Source organism: Eupeodes corollae, chromosome 1, assembly GCF_945859685.1.
Source record: "Eupeodes corollae chromosome 1, idEupCoro1.1, whole genome shotgun sequence".
NCBI lineage: Eukaryota > Metazoa > Arthropoda > Insecta > Diptera > Syrphidae > Eupeodes > Eupeodes corollae.
In genome coordinates this window covers 251,874,639-251,891,077 of record NC_079147.1, presented here as the reverse complement: position 1 = coordinate 251,891,077, position 16,439 = coordinate 251,874,639, and the positions used below count along the sequence as shown (strand labels likewise).

The following is a 16,439-nucleotide window of genomic DNA, read 5'->3' as shown; positions in this document are numbered from 1 at the left end:
TATTAATGCCTCAAGCTAAATCACTTTTTGAAGTGATATACATACATGAACAGCGGAGGCAGAGAGTAATCAAGAAGTACCATGTGAAAGAATACAATCTATTGTGAATTCAATCATTATAAATTATTTATTTAATTCAACTTTAAGATTGCATTGAATTTACATAACGATTAAGACTTCAAAGTTTGCAATCACAATTCATTGGATACATCCAGATATGGCATATAAACTGTTGGTCGCCTCCATCAATGACATGACTCACATACAGGCATGGTTGAGAGTTATAGGTCCTTAAGCCTTGGCTTCATAATGGACTGTTGCGCCACCTTATTATTTTAACCTTTAAGAAGAATGCAATATTTTTTTCTTAAATCATTTGAAAGTAATCATAATTGATTACATTCATTTAAAACTTCATTCATTCTTTGTATTCACCAGAATTCTTTGAATCCTTTTGAAGTTCTTGCAAATTTTTTTTTGCAGGCTTTGCATTATTATGAAGCGTTTGCAATGCAAAGAATGCTTGAATTCATTAAAGATTGCATTCCAAAAATATTCTATTCTTTTACAAACCTGCCAAGAAACATGTCCAAAGTTCCACAAAATTCCCCCATTAGCTACTTGTAAGAAAAATGGTACTGCAGAATCCCTAAAATAGTGTTGAGTTAAAATAATCTTGGAATTTGAGTAAAATTTGTAGTATTAATTAAAAAAAAAAGAAGTTAATTAAAATGTCAATGTGGAATTGAGTTTTTTGAGCTGAAATTAAAGCTAGCAAAATTCTATTTGGCACCCGCTTCGAAAAAGGTGATGTCTATGAAAGTAGGTGAGAAACATTAAAAGTTTTACACACATTGAAGGTTTTTATAGAAAGAGACTTACAAATTCAATTATTTTACTTTTCATAATTTCAAATCGAATCCCTGACAATGCTGGCCAATCCGCCAACACCCTAGACTTGTTTCCTACCTCTGACCCTAATAAATAAACAATCAACGTGTTACAGCCTTAAGGCATAACAGACCGTATCTGCAAAATTCTCATGTCTAAAAAACTCCTATGAGAACCGTTTGGCAATATGAGAAAGCCAACTAGGACGGTCTCAATTAATTCTTTAAGAACTTTTACTGGTTACTATGCTTCCTCAAAATTGTCGTGGATTCCAGCGCAGATATGTTAATAAATTTAATTCTTTGTGAAATGAGAAATTACATCCCGAATTGGGTGAAATCTATCAAACCCAAAGAGAACTCATGGTTTGATTCGATGTAAAGAGGTCATTAGGTTAAGAGATGTAAGAAAAAAGCCAACCCAAATGAGGAAAACCGGAATAAGTTCAAAAAAGCTAGAAAGACCTGTAATGTTCATATTCAACGAACCAAATTTTTGCATGATCAGAAATTAATCCAAAAAATACTACAATGTCCCTCAAAGGTAGTACACATTTCTGGTAATTTGTAAAAAACGTACGACACACCACGTCATCGTCGGTTCCAACGCTCGTCTACAATGACTCTCCCTATGTAAGCTCGATTGATAAAGCCAATTTGCTTGCAGCACATTTTGCTGTTAATTCGACGCTACCGGATAGTTTCAAGAGTCCTCCTGTTTTTGAGAGCGTAAATGATTCTATGGGACGAATCATCTTTCGCACTTGTGCAGTCGAAAGAGTACTGAAAGACCTTGACATACACAAATCCGTTGGCCCGGATAGTATTCCCCCTATTGTTCTGAAGAGGTGTTCTTCAACGCTGGCAAAACCACTGCGTAAGCTTTTCCATTTGTCCTATTCTACAGGTCTCTTCCCGAGTGTATGGAAAACTGCATTTGTCCAGCCTGTCTTTAAAAAAGGCGAATCCTCCTCCCTCTCAAACTATCGTCCAATTGCACTAACGTTCCTTCTTTCTAAGGTCATAGAAACGCTGATTAATTTTCAGCTTAAGAAATATCTTGGAGAACGGAAGCTTCTTAATGACCGATAGTATGGCTTTCGTAGCAATAGGTCCACTGGTGATCTCATGGTTCAATTTACCAAACAGTGGAACAAATCTTTACATCGTTTTGGAGAAAGTAAGATTATTGCTTTCAAAAGCATTTGATAGAGTTTGGCCCCAAGCTCTCTTATCAAAAATGCGTGTTTTTGGTATTGATTCTTCGTTGGACTATAAATTACCTTTCTAACCGTTAATTACAAGTTTCCAGTCTGAAATTCATAAAAAAAATGGTGGTGTCCCCCAGGGCTCCGTTTTGTCTCCGACTTTCTTCCTTATACTCATAAACGATCTTTTGTCTGTCACTTCTAATCCATTAAACTGTTTCGCCGACGACAGTACCCTCAGCTTCTCATATTCGTTTATAGATTCACATCCTTGTCCTTCGGATGTGGAACTTCAACGGTAGCGTATGATAAGCTCATTGAATTCTGATCTTGACAGCATTGTCTAATGGGGAATCAAAAACCGTGTAGAATTTAATGCTTCGAAAACTCAATGCTGTCTCCTGTCGTTAAAGCGTAACACACCCCCGATGACACTGTCTATGAGTGCATCCAAGAAACTGTCAACTGTCAGTACTTGGTATGTGTATCACAGATCACCTTTTATGGAACGATCATATATTTGATATTGCCAAAAATGCTGCCAGGTGCTTAGAATTTCTCCCCGTCGATCTGGCTGTAATTTACAAAGCCTTCATCCGTCCAAAGCTTGAATATAATTCGTATATCTTGGCAGGTGCCCCTAAAACAAGTTTAAACTCTTGGATAGAATACAAAAAAGGGCTTTAAAAATGATAGGCGATAGAACTATAATCGAAACATTTGCATCGGTAGAACACCGTCGCAATGTTTCATGCCTTTCGTTGTTTTATAGATATTTTTACAAACAATGTTCTGTAGAATTAGCCAGTTGCATTCCACCCCTTAAACGATTCAGCCGTAATACTCGCACTTCCAGGAGTGCTCATCACCTTACCCTTGAGCTCAATTTCGGGCGTAATGCCAAGTATAGAGATTCTTTCTTAAATCGCACACCGAGAATGTGAAATGCTTTTGCTAGTTCTGTTTTCCCTCCCATTTTGATGTTCAGAACTTTAAGACCAATATTTTTCTAATGCTCGCACTGTGTTTTAATATAAACATATAAAGGGAACTAATAACCCCTTGAGTGCCTGTAAATTATAAAAAAAAGTAGAAACAAGAAAAAAAAACTTGAATTTAAGAAATGAATAGTTAAGAGACTTTTTTGCTGAATCAAAGATAAAAGTCTACATTGAAATTGCAAAATTCAAAACATTTCTTTTTAAATTTTAATTCAATAATGTATCTGTTCCAAAATGGGATTTTATCATTAATTAATCATATTTTAAAGTAAGAATTTAAACTCCAATATTTCAGTGAAAATACTTGATCTACGAGCAAATGCAAAGTTTTAGAGCTTTAGGAACGTTTGAGTTTAATGATGATACAATTTTAAAATAAGATCTGAATTCAAAACCTAAACTTCCACTATTATTTCCTTAAAGTACCTACTTTTTGTTTCAATATTTCATTTACCTTCGTAGAAATTAAATTTACATAACCTATCAAACTTTTAGTCACAATCTGGTTTCTCCCTTCAGCTGCTTTTTTTTATCATTTCTCAATTTAAATAACAAAAACCACAAGTGGAAGGAAATAGAAGAAGAACACCTTTTACATTGTTCAAACACTTCAATCTCAAATACTCGTTAAAGCTAGTTTAGGTTCCTACTTCAAAAACCCCCAAGTCATAATCATAATTCATTCAGAAAAAAAAATATAAAACAAACACCATTATTTTACTATTTAACTTAATAAGGCGTATCGGTGCCGTTAACATAGGCAACTTACCTATTCCTGTTATATTGTCATAGCAATAGTGAAGATGACTAAACAACACCACCGACCGAGCAACCTTCATCAGCTCAGCTTCAGCACTGCCTTATCATATGCGTTCAATGTCATTCAGCCGGCTAATTGAATTCTTATCTCTGTTTCATTTTTATCAATCGCGGTGATGATGGAAAGAAAAGAACAACTTTATTGATAGACATGCACTTAAATGCTCATTTGTTTTTTTATTTATTAAGAAACAGCAAAAGAAGAAGAAGAAAAACTTCATTTGGAATGGCCCTTAACGTATTATAAGTTCATGTTCCGATTGATAAGATGTACAAAATCAAGTTTGATTTGTTTTTCAGTGTGATGATCTTTTTCTTGAGAATGTTGACCGCTCCTACACCGAGATCTTTGAAAAAAAACCATTAACATATTTTTGTTTACTTTCATTTTTTGACCTTTACTTTGCATAAAGTCGTTAAAAAAATATCTGATATTAAATTTGAACTCATTTCACTTTGACTTTCGATTTTTAATTACTTGTCAATTTTGACTTTCTGGCAAATACAAAAATACAAAATTTAAGATTGTAAGAATTTAATGCGCAATCGAGCAAAATTAAAATTTGATACCCCGCAAAATTAGTCACGGAAGGGCGATTAAAATTGTTTACTTTGTGTCAAATGTGTAATATTTTGTATGTAATGTTTGCCTATAAAATCTATTGATAAGTTCAAACTTTAGAACCTGAGTTAGTGCCAAGTTATAGTCAGTTTTCCATTAGTACTTCCTTAAACAATTGAGTAATTAAAATGGTCGTGCACTTTCTATCTTAAAGGTACTTTATTTTATTGCTGTCCCAAGGTCCCTTCACACGAAAGCTCAAATAATGGAACTTATCGTGCAACCTCATTTATTTACTTAATAAAATAAAAGTATGTACTGAATTTCAATTTGTTCTTATTTTTATTTTCAGAATTATTCAACAGAAACGTAATCTAAATGCAGGGCTCAATGCGCTTCATACTGGAATATCATCAAAGTTAACGAAGCAGCGACAGCAGCAGCAGCAGAAGAAGTTGAAAGATATTTTTTTTTTTTTTATAAAAACCACTTAAGCAGTATCTGAGCAACAGCAGCATCAGCAGCTCTTAAAACTTAATAAAAACCTTTAAAGAAATTAAAAACAAAGTCTGATGGAGTCCAAGGAATTGCTGCTCTTAGTCGTTTGTCTAGTTATCCTATTCACCGGCCATCAGCGTCGTGTCGTTTATGGAATGTCAACTGTAAGCAAAGACTTCGAGCAATATTTACGAACGATAAATTCATCTACGGCCACAATACCAAATGTTGAGGAACGTGTTATCGTTGATATTTATACGTTGGCCTATCTCAATTATACGTACATGGATAAGGACGAACAAGTTGTGAGCTTTTCGGAAGAGAAGGCTCGGTATGGTGAGGGGAAGATTTTAAATGTCAAAGGATTATTGGTACATGTGACGAATCGAAATGACATGCGGAATGACAAAGCTTGTGATCCTGATATAATGGGTACACTTTTGAATCCTTTCCCGACGGAACAATGGATAGCATTGGTGCGGAGGGGGGAGTGTACATTCGAGGATAAGGTGAAGAATGTTGCAGCAAAGGGAGCAGTTGGAGTTATTATTTTCAATGACAGACCGGTGATGAATTTGGAGAAGATGCAGATCAAGGACAAGAGTCGTAAGTTATCCTTGTCATATATAGTAAACGTATTCTTTAATTGATTTTTGGAAGAAGAAAAGTAATTTTCCGTAGGCGTGTTATTCAGGGGCATTGAAAATACACAATATTAAATTGTGTAATATTTTAAGCAACATGCCTATATGCAACTTGTTTTGTGCAAAACAAAATGTACAGTTAGAAAATTGATATTCGTATATTTTTTGGGCTATAAAAATATATATGTCTTTTGCCTCCTTGGAAAAAAAATATGAGCTTCACATTTTACTGCCTTTGGGCGTACTCTGTTTTATTGGCATGGGCAAATGATTTAGAGTTGTAGAAACTCAGTTTCTACTAAGAGAAAATATTAAGGGGAGAAACGAATACGAAAATCATATTAGGCAGGTTAACTGATTCACAATTTCTATTTTCGGTACAAAATACATTTCGACTGCCAATGTTTGTAGTAAAATAGCTTTTAGTGTTTTAGAGATAAAGGCCAAGGTTTTTAAATTTGTTTAAGTAAAATCGATATTCTAAAATGATCGTTTTTAAGTACAAAATCAAACAAAATAGTGCAATCCAGATGAGCCAAAAAAATAACGAATTTTCAAGTACAAAAGGGATTGGTAGGAATTGGCGGTTTTTTGGAGATTTAAATTCTACTATGGAGATTCCGCTGTTTTGAACATGAAACCCTCTGGAAGGCATTCTTCAACGCTTATGAAAATACGTGCATTTGTTATGGATGAATTCCTTCTCCTATAGGGTTAAAAACAATTTTTTTTGTATTTAAATGTGAGTAATTAAAAGGTATCGAGTTTGACATAAAAAAAAAAACAAAGTTAACCTACATCATTTTTGATAATCCCTCATCTTGAAAGTTATGATCAGTAGAAAACTATAAACAGCGTAGAATTGAATGCTTTCAAAACCTAAAGCTATCCATTGATGCTTAAGTCTAAATTGCCACTGGCAATAGTTTGCACCTGCATCGAGGAGACTAAAATTTGAACAGCTTTCAATTCTAGATATGTGCTGTACTGCTGTGCATAACTTATAACCCATTTTCGCGTATTTTTCATCACCAAAAATGCTGATAACTTCTTAGGGTTACTTAAACGAAGTTGTATAATTTACAAAATCTCTATTCGTACAACTCTCAAGTATAACTCTCATAAATACATCAATAGATTATTGTATCAATAAACACACATAGCACATTGGTTTTGAGCTCCTGGTTATTGCAATGGCTGGGAAAGACAGAGTGTGGTAAGGCATTCCACATTCGAATAGTACGGCTAAAAAAAGCATATCTGTACTTGACAGTACGACCGAAGTTGGGATCGACAGTATACTGATGAGCATTCCTAAAAGCGCGAGTATTAAGGTTGAACTGTTTAAGGAGAGGAATGCAGCTGGATATTTCTCTAGAGCATAAACCGTTAAAATAACGATACAAAATAGTGAGACAAGAAACTTTGCGACGATGTTCAATATAAGATTGCAAGTGACAGTATTGAGTTTTTGAACCATTAAACTTCACGAGGTTTGTTATTCCCCATTGAACAATGCTGTTTAGGTCGGAATTTAATGAGCTCATCATATTTTATCGTTGCTGTTCCACATCCGAAAGAGAGGGATGTGATTCTAAAAACGAATTTGAAAAGCTAAGTCAGCAAAACAATGTATTGAATTAGAAGTTGCAAACAAAAGATCATTAATAAAAATAAGAAAGTGTGTTGGAGATAGAACAGAGCCCTGAGGCACACTAGTAATAATTTTGTGGCTTTTAGACTTGAGATCACAAGTGGACCTATTGCTACGAAAACGTATTGTGGGTCATTAAGAAGCTTTCGATCATCATACTTCTTGAGCTGATAATTAATCATCGTTTCCATGACATTGGAAAAAAAGGACGTAAGTGTAATCGGTCGGTAATTGGAGGGTGATGAAGATTCGACTTTTTTTGGGGATAGGCTGGACAAATGCGGTTTTTCATCAGATCGGAACGAGACCTTAGGGTTAGAACAGATGAAAGAGCTTACGCAGTGGTTTTGCAAATGTGAAAGAACACCTCTTTAGAATAATAGCGGGGATACCATCCGGTCAAGTGGATTTATGTATGTTAAGATCATTTAGGACTCTCAGTACAGCACAAGTGCAAAAAAAGATTGGCCCCATAGAATTATTAACGAGCTTGAGGACAAACAGAGTCATAACACTCCCTGGCAGCGTTGAATTGGCGGCGAACTGCCTAGCTAAGAGATTAGCTTTCTCTAAAGAGCTAACAAATGGAGTGTCATTGGCAACGAGCGTGGGAACCGAGGAAGGGGAAGAATTCCTCATATTTTTTTACAAATGACCAAACATTTGCTGTGCCTTTGAAACATTGCAATATTTTTTGCCGTAATTTTTGGTTATGTAAAAAGGTTTGTCCGTCGAATTTGGCTTGCAGGCCTTTCTCGCAACAGGCCTTCCTGGCTTGCTTGAACTTATTTCGGTTTTACTCAGTTGGATTGGCTTTAAAACAACGGAAACTTAGCTTAATGACCCTAATAACCTCTTAACATCTCGCATGTGTTGTGTGACCCGAATGTTGAAGCCATAAAGAATTGTGTACATTGAAATCGCCCATCATAACGATTTCAGTGCGAGGATAGGACGCACATGCAAACAGGACGCACATGCAAACAGACAAAGAACCAAACTCACCAGACACACAAAGCTATTCGATACACGTCTCAAAACTCGTGTTATGCCTTAGTAGAGTCGAGCCCTCCCCAGTTAATGTAAAACAGTACAAATTTGTTTGTCAATAATATGATGTCGAACACAAGGCCTTTTTTGAAAGCCCATAGAATCAAATTTAATGGTATCAAATTCCATAGTTGCCAAAATATGTTGTTGTCCTATCTTATTGGAATCATATACCGCTTAAGTCATGATCTTCAATCAAACCGACAAAAAGAATATATACGGCACTTTCAATTGCTGTGACCGCCAAAAAATTGGTACATTAGGATCAATAGCAACAATATTGCATGCATCACGATTATGTCAAACGTTATTAGTAACGCTTTCATAATCTTTTTACTGATTTTCCCGAAGACTTTAGTAGGCTGTCAATTATGACGACTTCGAGCAAAAAGTCATTTCAAATTCCAATCCGCTCTTTTGTATTAAGTTTTCATAATTTTAATAGGTTGTTCGATTAAAAGAATTGGCAGTAATTCAACTCTCATTATTAAACTTTAAGTGGCAGCTGAGATTGACAGATTTGAAATGCCAGTGCTACCAATTTGAATCTAGTATCTACTGCTTAAGAGAAAATCACTCTGTTGGTTTTTTGTGCATTGTGATGATTTAAAAAGATATAATGCCAACAACAGTGGCTCGAAAACCCTAACAAAATATGGACTTTTTACCGAGCACATTGTCTCTTGTTGAACTTTATTTGGATAACTGCCAATCTGTAAAATACAAACAAAAAAAAACAAATAAATGAAGCACCATTTCCTTTTCACCTACTCTTAAAATTCAAACCTGAACAAAAAAATAACTTTGCTAATGACTTTCCTGTTCCAAAACCAAAAAAATTCAGGTCACCATAATCTGCAAAAATATTAAAGATACATTCATATGTTACGTATGTAGGTAGTTAGATATGTAGTTATTATTGAAGATTTCATTATAATTACTTCCAACACGATAATAACTCATCATAACGAGCTTCTAAATCTACTGTAAGACCATTCATATAATAAAGAACAATCAAAGTACCAAATATATATACAATCCTCTGAAATGCCTCGTTTTCATTTCTTTATTAGAAAACATTCATCATAAGCTTCTATAAATCTATGCCACCACCTGCGACACCTTACTCATAATTCTCAATTAGCCATCATCGCAGTCAATACCTTATAACCTAGTAAATGACTGTGACTAACGACGACAACGGACAAGCGAACGACCGACTACGACGATATGGAAGTCGTGGGCTACTTTAAGAGTCTTGTTAGAAGCTATTTTAGTCCACCCCACCTCACGCCTTTCTCTCTCTAAAACCATGAAAAAAAAAATCTCTCGTTAAGGAAGTGTTAACGTTTAAAATTGCGTGATTCCTCATCCAAACTAACAACCCTCCTCACTAGCTCGTTATTATGAAAGTTTCTTCTTTTATTATTTATTAAAAAATATTCCTCCTTCCTTCCATGCCAACCTCTGCCTCCACCTCCGCCTCTGCCTCTGCCATACTGACAGAAATACGCGTTTTAATTTGCAATTTATTGAACGCAATCCCAAATGCGAAATATACTTTTGTTTTCGCCAGCACTTAAATTAAATAAATTGACGGAAGCAGCGGCTTTCAATGAAAGCCGTTCCATCATTCATACTATATGACTGTATATTAAAGGAGGAACGGTGATAGCGTGTTGGTTTGGTGGTGTTGTGAATGGCGGGGCTTGCGGTGAGGTTCGATGTTCGAGTTCGATGGACTTGAAGTGGGTGATTTATTAATCAATATTTATCAACTTAATTATGTCTTAATTATTCTGTATAGAAATAATTTCTGTTGCGAATAATTTCCTTTATCTCACTTTTACTTTTGTTTCTTTTGCATTTTGACAGGTAACATCACAGCTGTTATGACCTATCAGGAAATCGGCCAACACATGGCTGACATCCTAGACCAAGGAATCGAAATAAAGGCATCAATTAATAAGGGCAGAAGTGGAACTCGACCGATAAATACATTGAATAAGTAAGTTTGCCACATCAATAATAAAACAGTTTATAAATAAGTAATGAACAATTAGTGAAACAATAATAATTGTTATGGTTTATTAGTTCATTTGTAAAGGGTGTTTTTTAGTGGTATAGAAGATGATTTATTTAAAATTGACATAAAATTGACTTTTTTCGAAAGATAGTATTCTGGAATTATAATTTAAAAATGACTTCTGGCATATGGCCGTGATGGCTGGAGGTCCATTTTTTCATGACTTTTTTAAAAATTTGTTAAGTCAAAAAAGGCTCTATCGGCAGTATAGCGTAGGATGCGTCCATTTCATAAAAGTTATTCTTTCTTATATAAACAAATACGAATTAGATAATTGTCATTAATTTGAAGTCAATAACGTCTATTGTTCACGAGATATCGAGAACCGAACATAATTTTTTACCAAATTTGCGTAAATTTTTTTTATAGATTTTAATTTTTTATGAAAAAAATGACTGTTGGATTTTTATAAAAAATTATTTGGATGTCGAAAACAATATTTTTCATTAGACAAAATCATTAGAAGACATAATTTTTAACTTCCCATAGGAAGTTATTGAAATGGGTCCGATTTGTCAAATTAAAAATTTTGATATTTCTCGACGTTTCAAGGTCCCTAGAGTCGAAATAAAAGATTTTTAGAAAGATGTCTGTGCGTGCGTGTGTACGTATTTTCGTACCTCCGTACGTTCGCGACGATTTTTTCGTTGTACGTAGCTCAAGAAACAGAAGATAATAAGGCAAAAAGATACAGAAAGGGCTCTCAAGAAAATTTCGTCGATGGTTTTTTTACAATAGCAGTTTGAAAAACAGGTGAACATTTTGGTTAACCCTAAATATCTTACGAACCAAAAACGCTAGAGACTTGAATTAAATTTTAAATAATATATTGTAACGTGATACATTTTTTGAAAAAAAAAATCCATTTAACGGTTTTCTGTAAATCAAAAAAACTGAAAAAAATGTGTCACCCCCAAAATTTTATAACTGAAATATGATTTCATCTCCAAAACATTTTAGTGCAACGAAGAATAAAGTTTTTGACATCTGATAAAATTTTGAGAACAATCGAATTGACAGTTTTTTTACAAAAAAATAAAAACTTTAAAAAAATTAGCAAAAATTGGTAAAAATTGATTTTCGACTCCAACATCTTTTCAAAAATTTGAAATATTGGCTTCAAGCTTATTTTATCTTATAAAAAGTATTGTTTTCAAAATTTGGTTAAATTTTTAAAAAATTCGAATTGACAGTTTTTTTACAAGAAATAAAACTCTAAAAAAAAGAACAATACTAAAACTTGGTAAAAATTTACTTTCGGCTCAAATAGCTTTTCAAAAATTTGAAAAATGGGCTTAAACTAATTTTTTTATAAGAAATATTGTTTTTAACATTATATAAAATTTTGAAAAAATTGAATTGACAGTTTTTTTTTACAAAAAATAAAACTCTCAAAAAAACAATTACTTTACTATCGACTCAAATACCTATTCAAAAATTAAAAATATTGGCTTCAAACTTTTTTATTTCACAGAAAATATTGTTTTCGATATTCAGTAATTTTTATATAAAAATCCAACAGTCCGTTTTTTCATAAAAAATAAAATCTACAAAAAATAGTACGCAAATTTAGTAAAAATTTATACGAGTACATACAGACAAACTTTTAAGCAAGACAAATCGACAGACGGGATGGGAAGTTATCAGTGTGGGTTGCATCCCAGCCACTTTTTTGAAAAGATATTTTAGTCGAGAGTTAATTTTTACCAACTTTTAGTAATATTTTTTTTTTTTGTTAAAAATTGTCAACTCGATTTTTGTATGGATTTTACTGAATTAAATTTGAAGCCAATATCTCAAACTTTGTAAGAGATACTTGAGTCGAAAATCATTTTTTCGAATCAAGTATCAAGTATCATTCGATTTTTCTTAAAGTTTTACCGAATATTGAAAACAAAATTTTTTATAAGAAAAAAGTTTGAAGCCAAAATCACAAAGATTTGAAAAGACATTTAAGTAAAACAAATTTTTTTGTTTTTGTTTTTTATACATTTGGATTTTTCCAAAAATTTGGCCACATGTCAAAAACGTTACTGTTTTTTGTATGCAATTATTTTGGAGATTAAATCATTTTTTGTTCGTAAAATATTTGAGGTGGCAAGTACATATATTTTTTCAGTTTTTTTGATTTATAAAAAACCGTTAACGTTATTGGTTCTTCAGATATTTAGGGTAAGCCGAATTTTTCACCTTTTTTTTAAATGGCTGTGGTAAAAAACACCCGCGAAACTTTTTAAAGAGCCCTTTCTGCATCTTTCTGCACTATTTTCTGTACAACAAAATTTATATGAAGTCGATTCTACTGGTTCTATGGACGACGAACAAAAATTTCGCTACGTACGAACGAAAGTACACATGCAAGCACAGACATCTCTCTAAAAATCCTTTATTTCGAAACTAGGGACCTTGAAATGTCGAGAATTGTCACAATTTTCAATTCGACAAATTGGACCGTTACAATGACTTTCTATTGAAAGTTAAATATGATTTCTGGCATATGGCCGTCATGGGTGGAGGTCCAATTATTTATAATTTCTTGCGAAATTTGAGGACGTTAGTATATGTATCAACTGAAATACGGTGAATTTCGAGATCAACTGGTAGCCACTTCACATATCTCTACAAAAAATAGTCCAGCTTCGTTAAATCACACGATCTTGGAGGCCAACTCACCGGTCCGCAGCTCAAAACTATGCGCTTCCTAAACGTTTCCTTCAATAAATCAAATGTGACACGAGCTACTTGACATCATTGTCGCTGTCTTTTTGAAACCACACCACAACTCATCCAAATCATGGTTTCTCAATTGATGAACGAAAAAGTCAGTAATCATGGCTTTTTCGCTGCCACCATCGCCTGTAAAGTTCTAGCCACCATAATTTTTTTTTAAATAATTACGGACTAATCATTCTATTAACTCATAAGCACAAGAAACAGTAATTTTTTGTGGATGTTTAAGTGTCTTCAACAAACTCTTGGCGATTTTCATCACTCCAAATACTGCATTTTTGTTTATTGACGTATCCTTTTACCCAGAAGTGCGAAATCCATTGCTAAACCAAATTCGGGTGAATTTCGTACAAATCGCTGCTAAGGTGGTGTTGAAATGTCAAACCAAACCAATAACAAATTACCTTGACAGCTGACAAAATGGCCACCAGTGAAAGTAGCTTTAAGTTCCATACCACTGAAAAAACACCCATTGTACACTACATTTACTCTACAGCAATTGTTATGGCAGTTCTATTTTTAGTCAGCTGCGTGCAGAGTTAGCTGTACAAACAAATTAATTAAGTTATAGACAATGAAAGAGGTTGCAGCTCGTATAATTATGAGGTCGATGTCCACTGATTTTATCATCGCACGGAAAACCGTACGTTCGAACTTCTCTGTCTGTCCTGTCAGTGAATGACTCTATGTCTATGGCACGCGATATGATGTAGAATAAAAACGACCATCTCCACGCCGCGTGTAGATCGATAAGTTGTTGTTTTATGAAAAGTTTTCCCATCACACCTGTCTACTAAATTTGGAGATTTCGTTCTAAAAACGGTTTTATTTTTATTTTAATTATGAACTCAGATCGAAAATGAAATAAAATGCCTATACTTTTTCGTTTATGAGATACTTCAAAAATTAAGATAGATTTATAGATGCGAGGTGTTTCTTCTTATGTTAAATTTATCTTGTGGGGCTTTTGCCGGTTTTGTATGTCTATTATAATAAAGAGGATGAGGATCGTCTTAGGCATCAAATGTCTTGTTTCCATCAGTCTTTTCGGTTAAATTAACTCAAGTGATTTTATTTCTTTATGAGAGCTTCTATGCCTTTGCCAGCCTAAATTAATGTGTATAAGAGTTCATAAGAAAAATCTCCTTCCCAATTATGGGTTAACTCATTATGGCACTCTGCGAGCTTCGACATGAATTGGGATTGGGAATTGTGTTAAGTCACGTGCAATAGATTAAATATTATGAGAAAATGAATAAATTTTAGAGAGTGGTGGGGTAAGTATCTACTAAATTAAATGAGCTTAGGTAAAAAGAGCATGAAATACTTTTATATTCATCCTTTGAATCTTTTAATGAGCTTTAATAAGATTAATCATTTTAGGAATTTAAATAAAAGGTATACATTTGGAGTATTTGAAATATTTTAAGAAACATAAATAAAAATACACAAATAAAGCTTGATTTAAAAAAAAATCATGAATAGAGGCTTTTTCTATTGTAAGAATTTGATTCTTGTGCACAAATAAGTATATTTAATTAAGTTTTTTTCAATGCTGTAAGTATCTATGTGTATACACTGAAAATATTTGGAATCTTCTCATCGAATTTCTTAATATTTGACTATAAATTTTATATCTTTTTTTAATTTTATATATAAAATAGATATTTATCTTTAATCTCTCATTAAAGGTCACTGATTTCGAAAACAAATTATGTAAAAAGAGGCGATTGTTTTTTATTAAGCCGACGCGGAATCAATATATTCGATATGAAAAACTTTTTCTATCAATTTTTTTAAGGTTTATATTTGTTGTTCAAAATTATAAGATACATTTTTTGATATTTAACCCAATTCATAAATTAATGCTTTTATCTTCACTTCACAATTTGGAATAATATTTTATGTAGATTTTATTTGTTCATAAATTTTTTAGTATATAAAATACAAATTTTGGGCTTTCGAGAGTTAAGTTAGAAGTTAGTTTGTTAGTTGAAATAACTGCTGATGTATTTTCTTCAATTAAAATATTGAAATATTGAAAATGTGCCATTTGCTAGCCTAGTTTTTAAATCTGAAGGTATTACTATTAGTCTTAGAGACGGCATCAAATTTGGGGATTGGAGTGAGAACCAAAATTCATTAACATGTATGTGAAGATATAAAATAACCTCCTGCATTAGGGTGTAAGCAGTTACATATGTCTACAACCCCCTCTTGGGCACACTACTGGTTTTAGGTAGTAGCGAGGTTAGTTGTACGCAGTACTTATTATTTTATTTTCTGGACCAGCTTTAATTTTTTATTCTGGCTAAATTTCCATTTCTATCTGAAACAGATATCCGTCTTTAACTGAAAAATGAAATTAAAAAAACAGTTGATATATTTTTCAAAAAAATACAAATATTACAAAATTGGTGCTATAATAGTGTTGTATATACTTTTTTGGAGTTTTTTCAAATGAAATTATGATTATTTAAAAAAAAAAAGATCTTTTGCGATTTTTTAAGATTTAAACATGTACCTGCAAAAAAAGTTTGTTTTTAAAAATTTAAATTTCATTGGATTCCTCAAAAAAAACTTAATTTTTCAAATATTTGTATTTGAAAATCGTTAGACCTGTTTTTTAATTAATTTTGTATAATACAGTTTGCCAATTTGAGTTTAAAAATATTTTTATCATGCAGTTATTAAGAACATATTAATATAAGTTTTACATTCGATTTTCGCAAAAAATGTAACCGTTTTCAAGATATCGTTTGAAAAAAATATTATTTACTTCAAATAGAAATCTTTTTCCAATCGGCCCGATTTGTTAAATTGAAAATTTTGACATTTCTCGACGCTTCAAGGTCCCTAGAGTCGAAATAAAAGATTTTTAGAAAGATGTCTGCTCGGGCGTGTGTATGTACGTTTGCGACGTTTTTTTCGTCGTCCATAGTTCAAGAACTAGAAGAGATATCGATTTCAAATAAATTTTGTTATACAGACAATAAGGCAGAAAAGGCTTTCAAATTTCGTGGGCGGTTTTTTTTACCATAGCAGTTTAAAAAAAGGTGAATATTTTGGTTAACCCTAAATATCTTACGAATCAAAAACGCTAGAGACTTGAATTAAATTTTATAATATATATTGAAATGTGATGCCAAATAAGTATGTTTTTGAAAAAAAAAAAACAATTTACGGTTTTTTTTATAAATCAAAAAAACTGAAAACAAAAATTTGTCACCTCGAAAATATTACGAAAACAAAATGATTTTATCCCCAAAACAATTTTGTGCAACAAAAAATTATGAA

The 16,439-nt window shown here is 32.8% G+C and overlaps 1 protein-coding gene across 4 annotated transcripts in view; it reads left to right on the top strand.

Annotated features, from left to right (window-relative positions):
• The window catches only part of LOC129938372 (E3 ubiquitin-protein ligase goliath), an 86,006-nt gene that overhangs the window by 56,056 nt on the left and 13,511 nt on the right, over positions 1-16,439 (top strand). For 3 of the 4 annotated variants that reach the window (XM_056045880.1, XM_056045879.1, XM_056045882.1), the window contains 2 exons: positions 4,833-5,584; positions 10,202-10,334. In XM_056045880.1, the coding sequence (XP_055901855.1) occupies positions 5,053-5,584; positions 10,202-10,334 (665 nt within the window). In that variant the 5' untranslated portion in view covers positions 4,833-5,052. Of the gene's footprint in view, positions 1-4,401; positions 4,695-4,832; positions 5,585-10,201; positions 10,335-16,439 lie in introns of those variants that run through there. The other variant, XM_056045881.1, reaches the window with a different exon arrangement.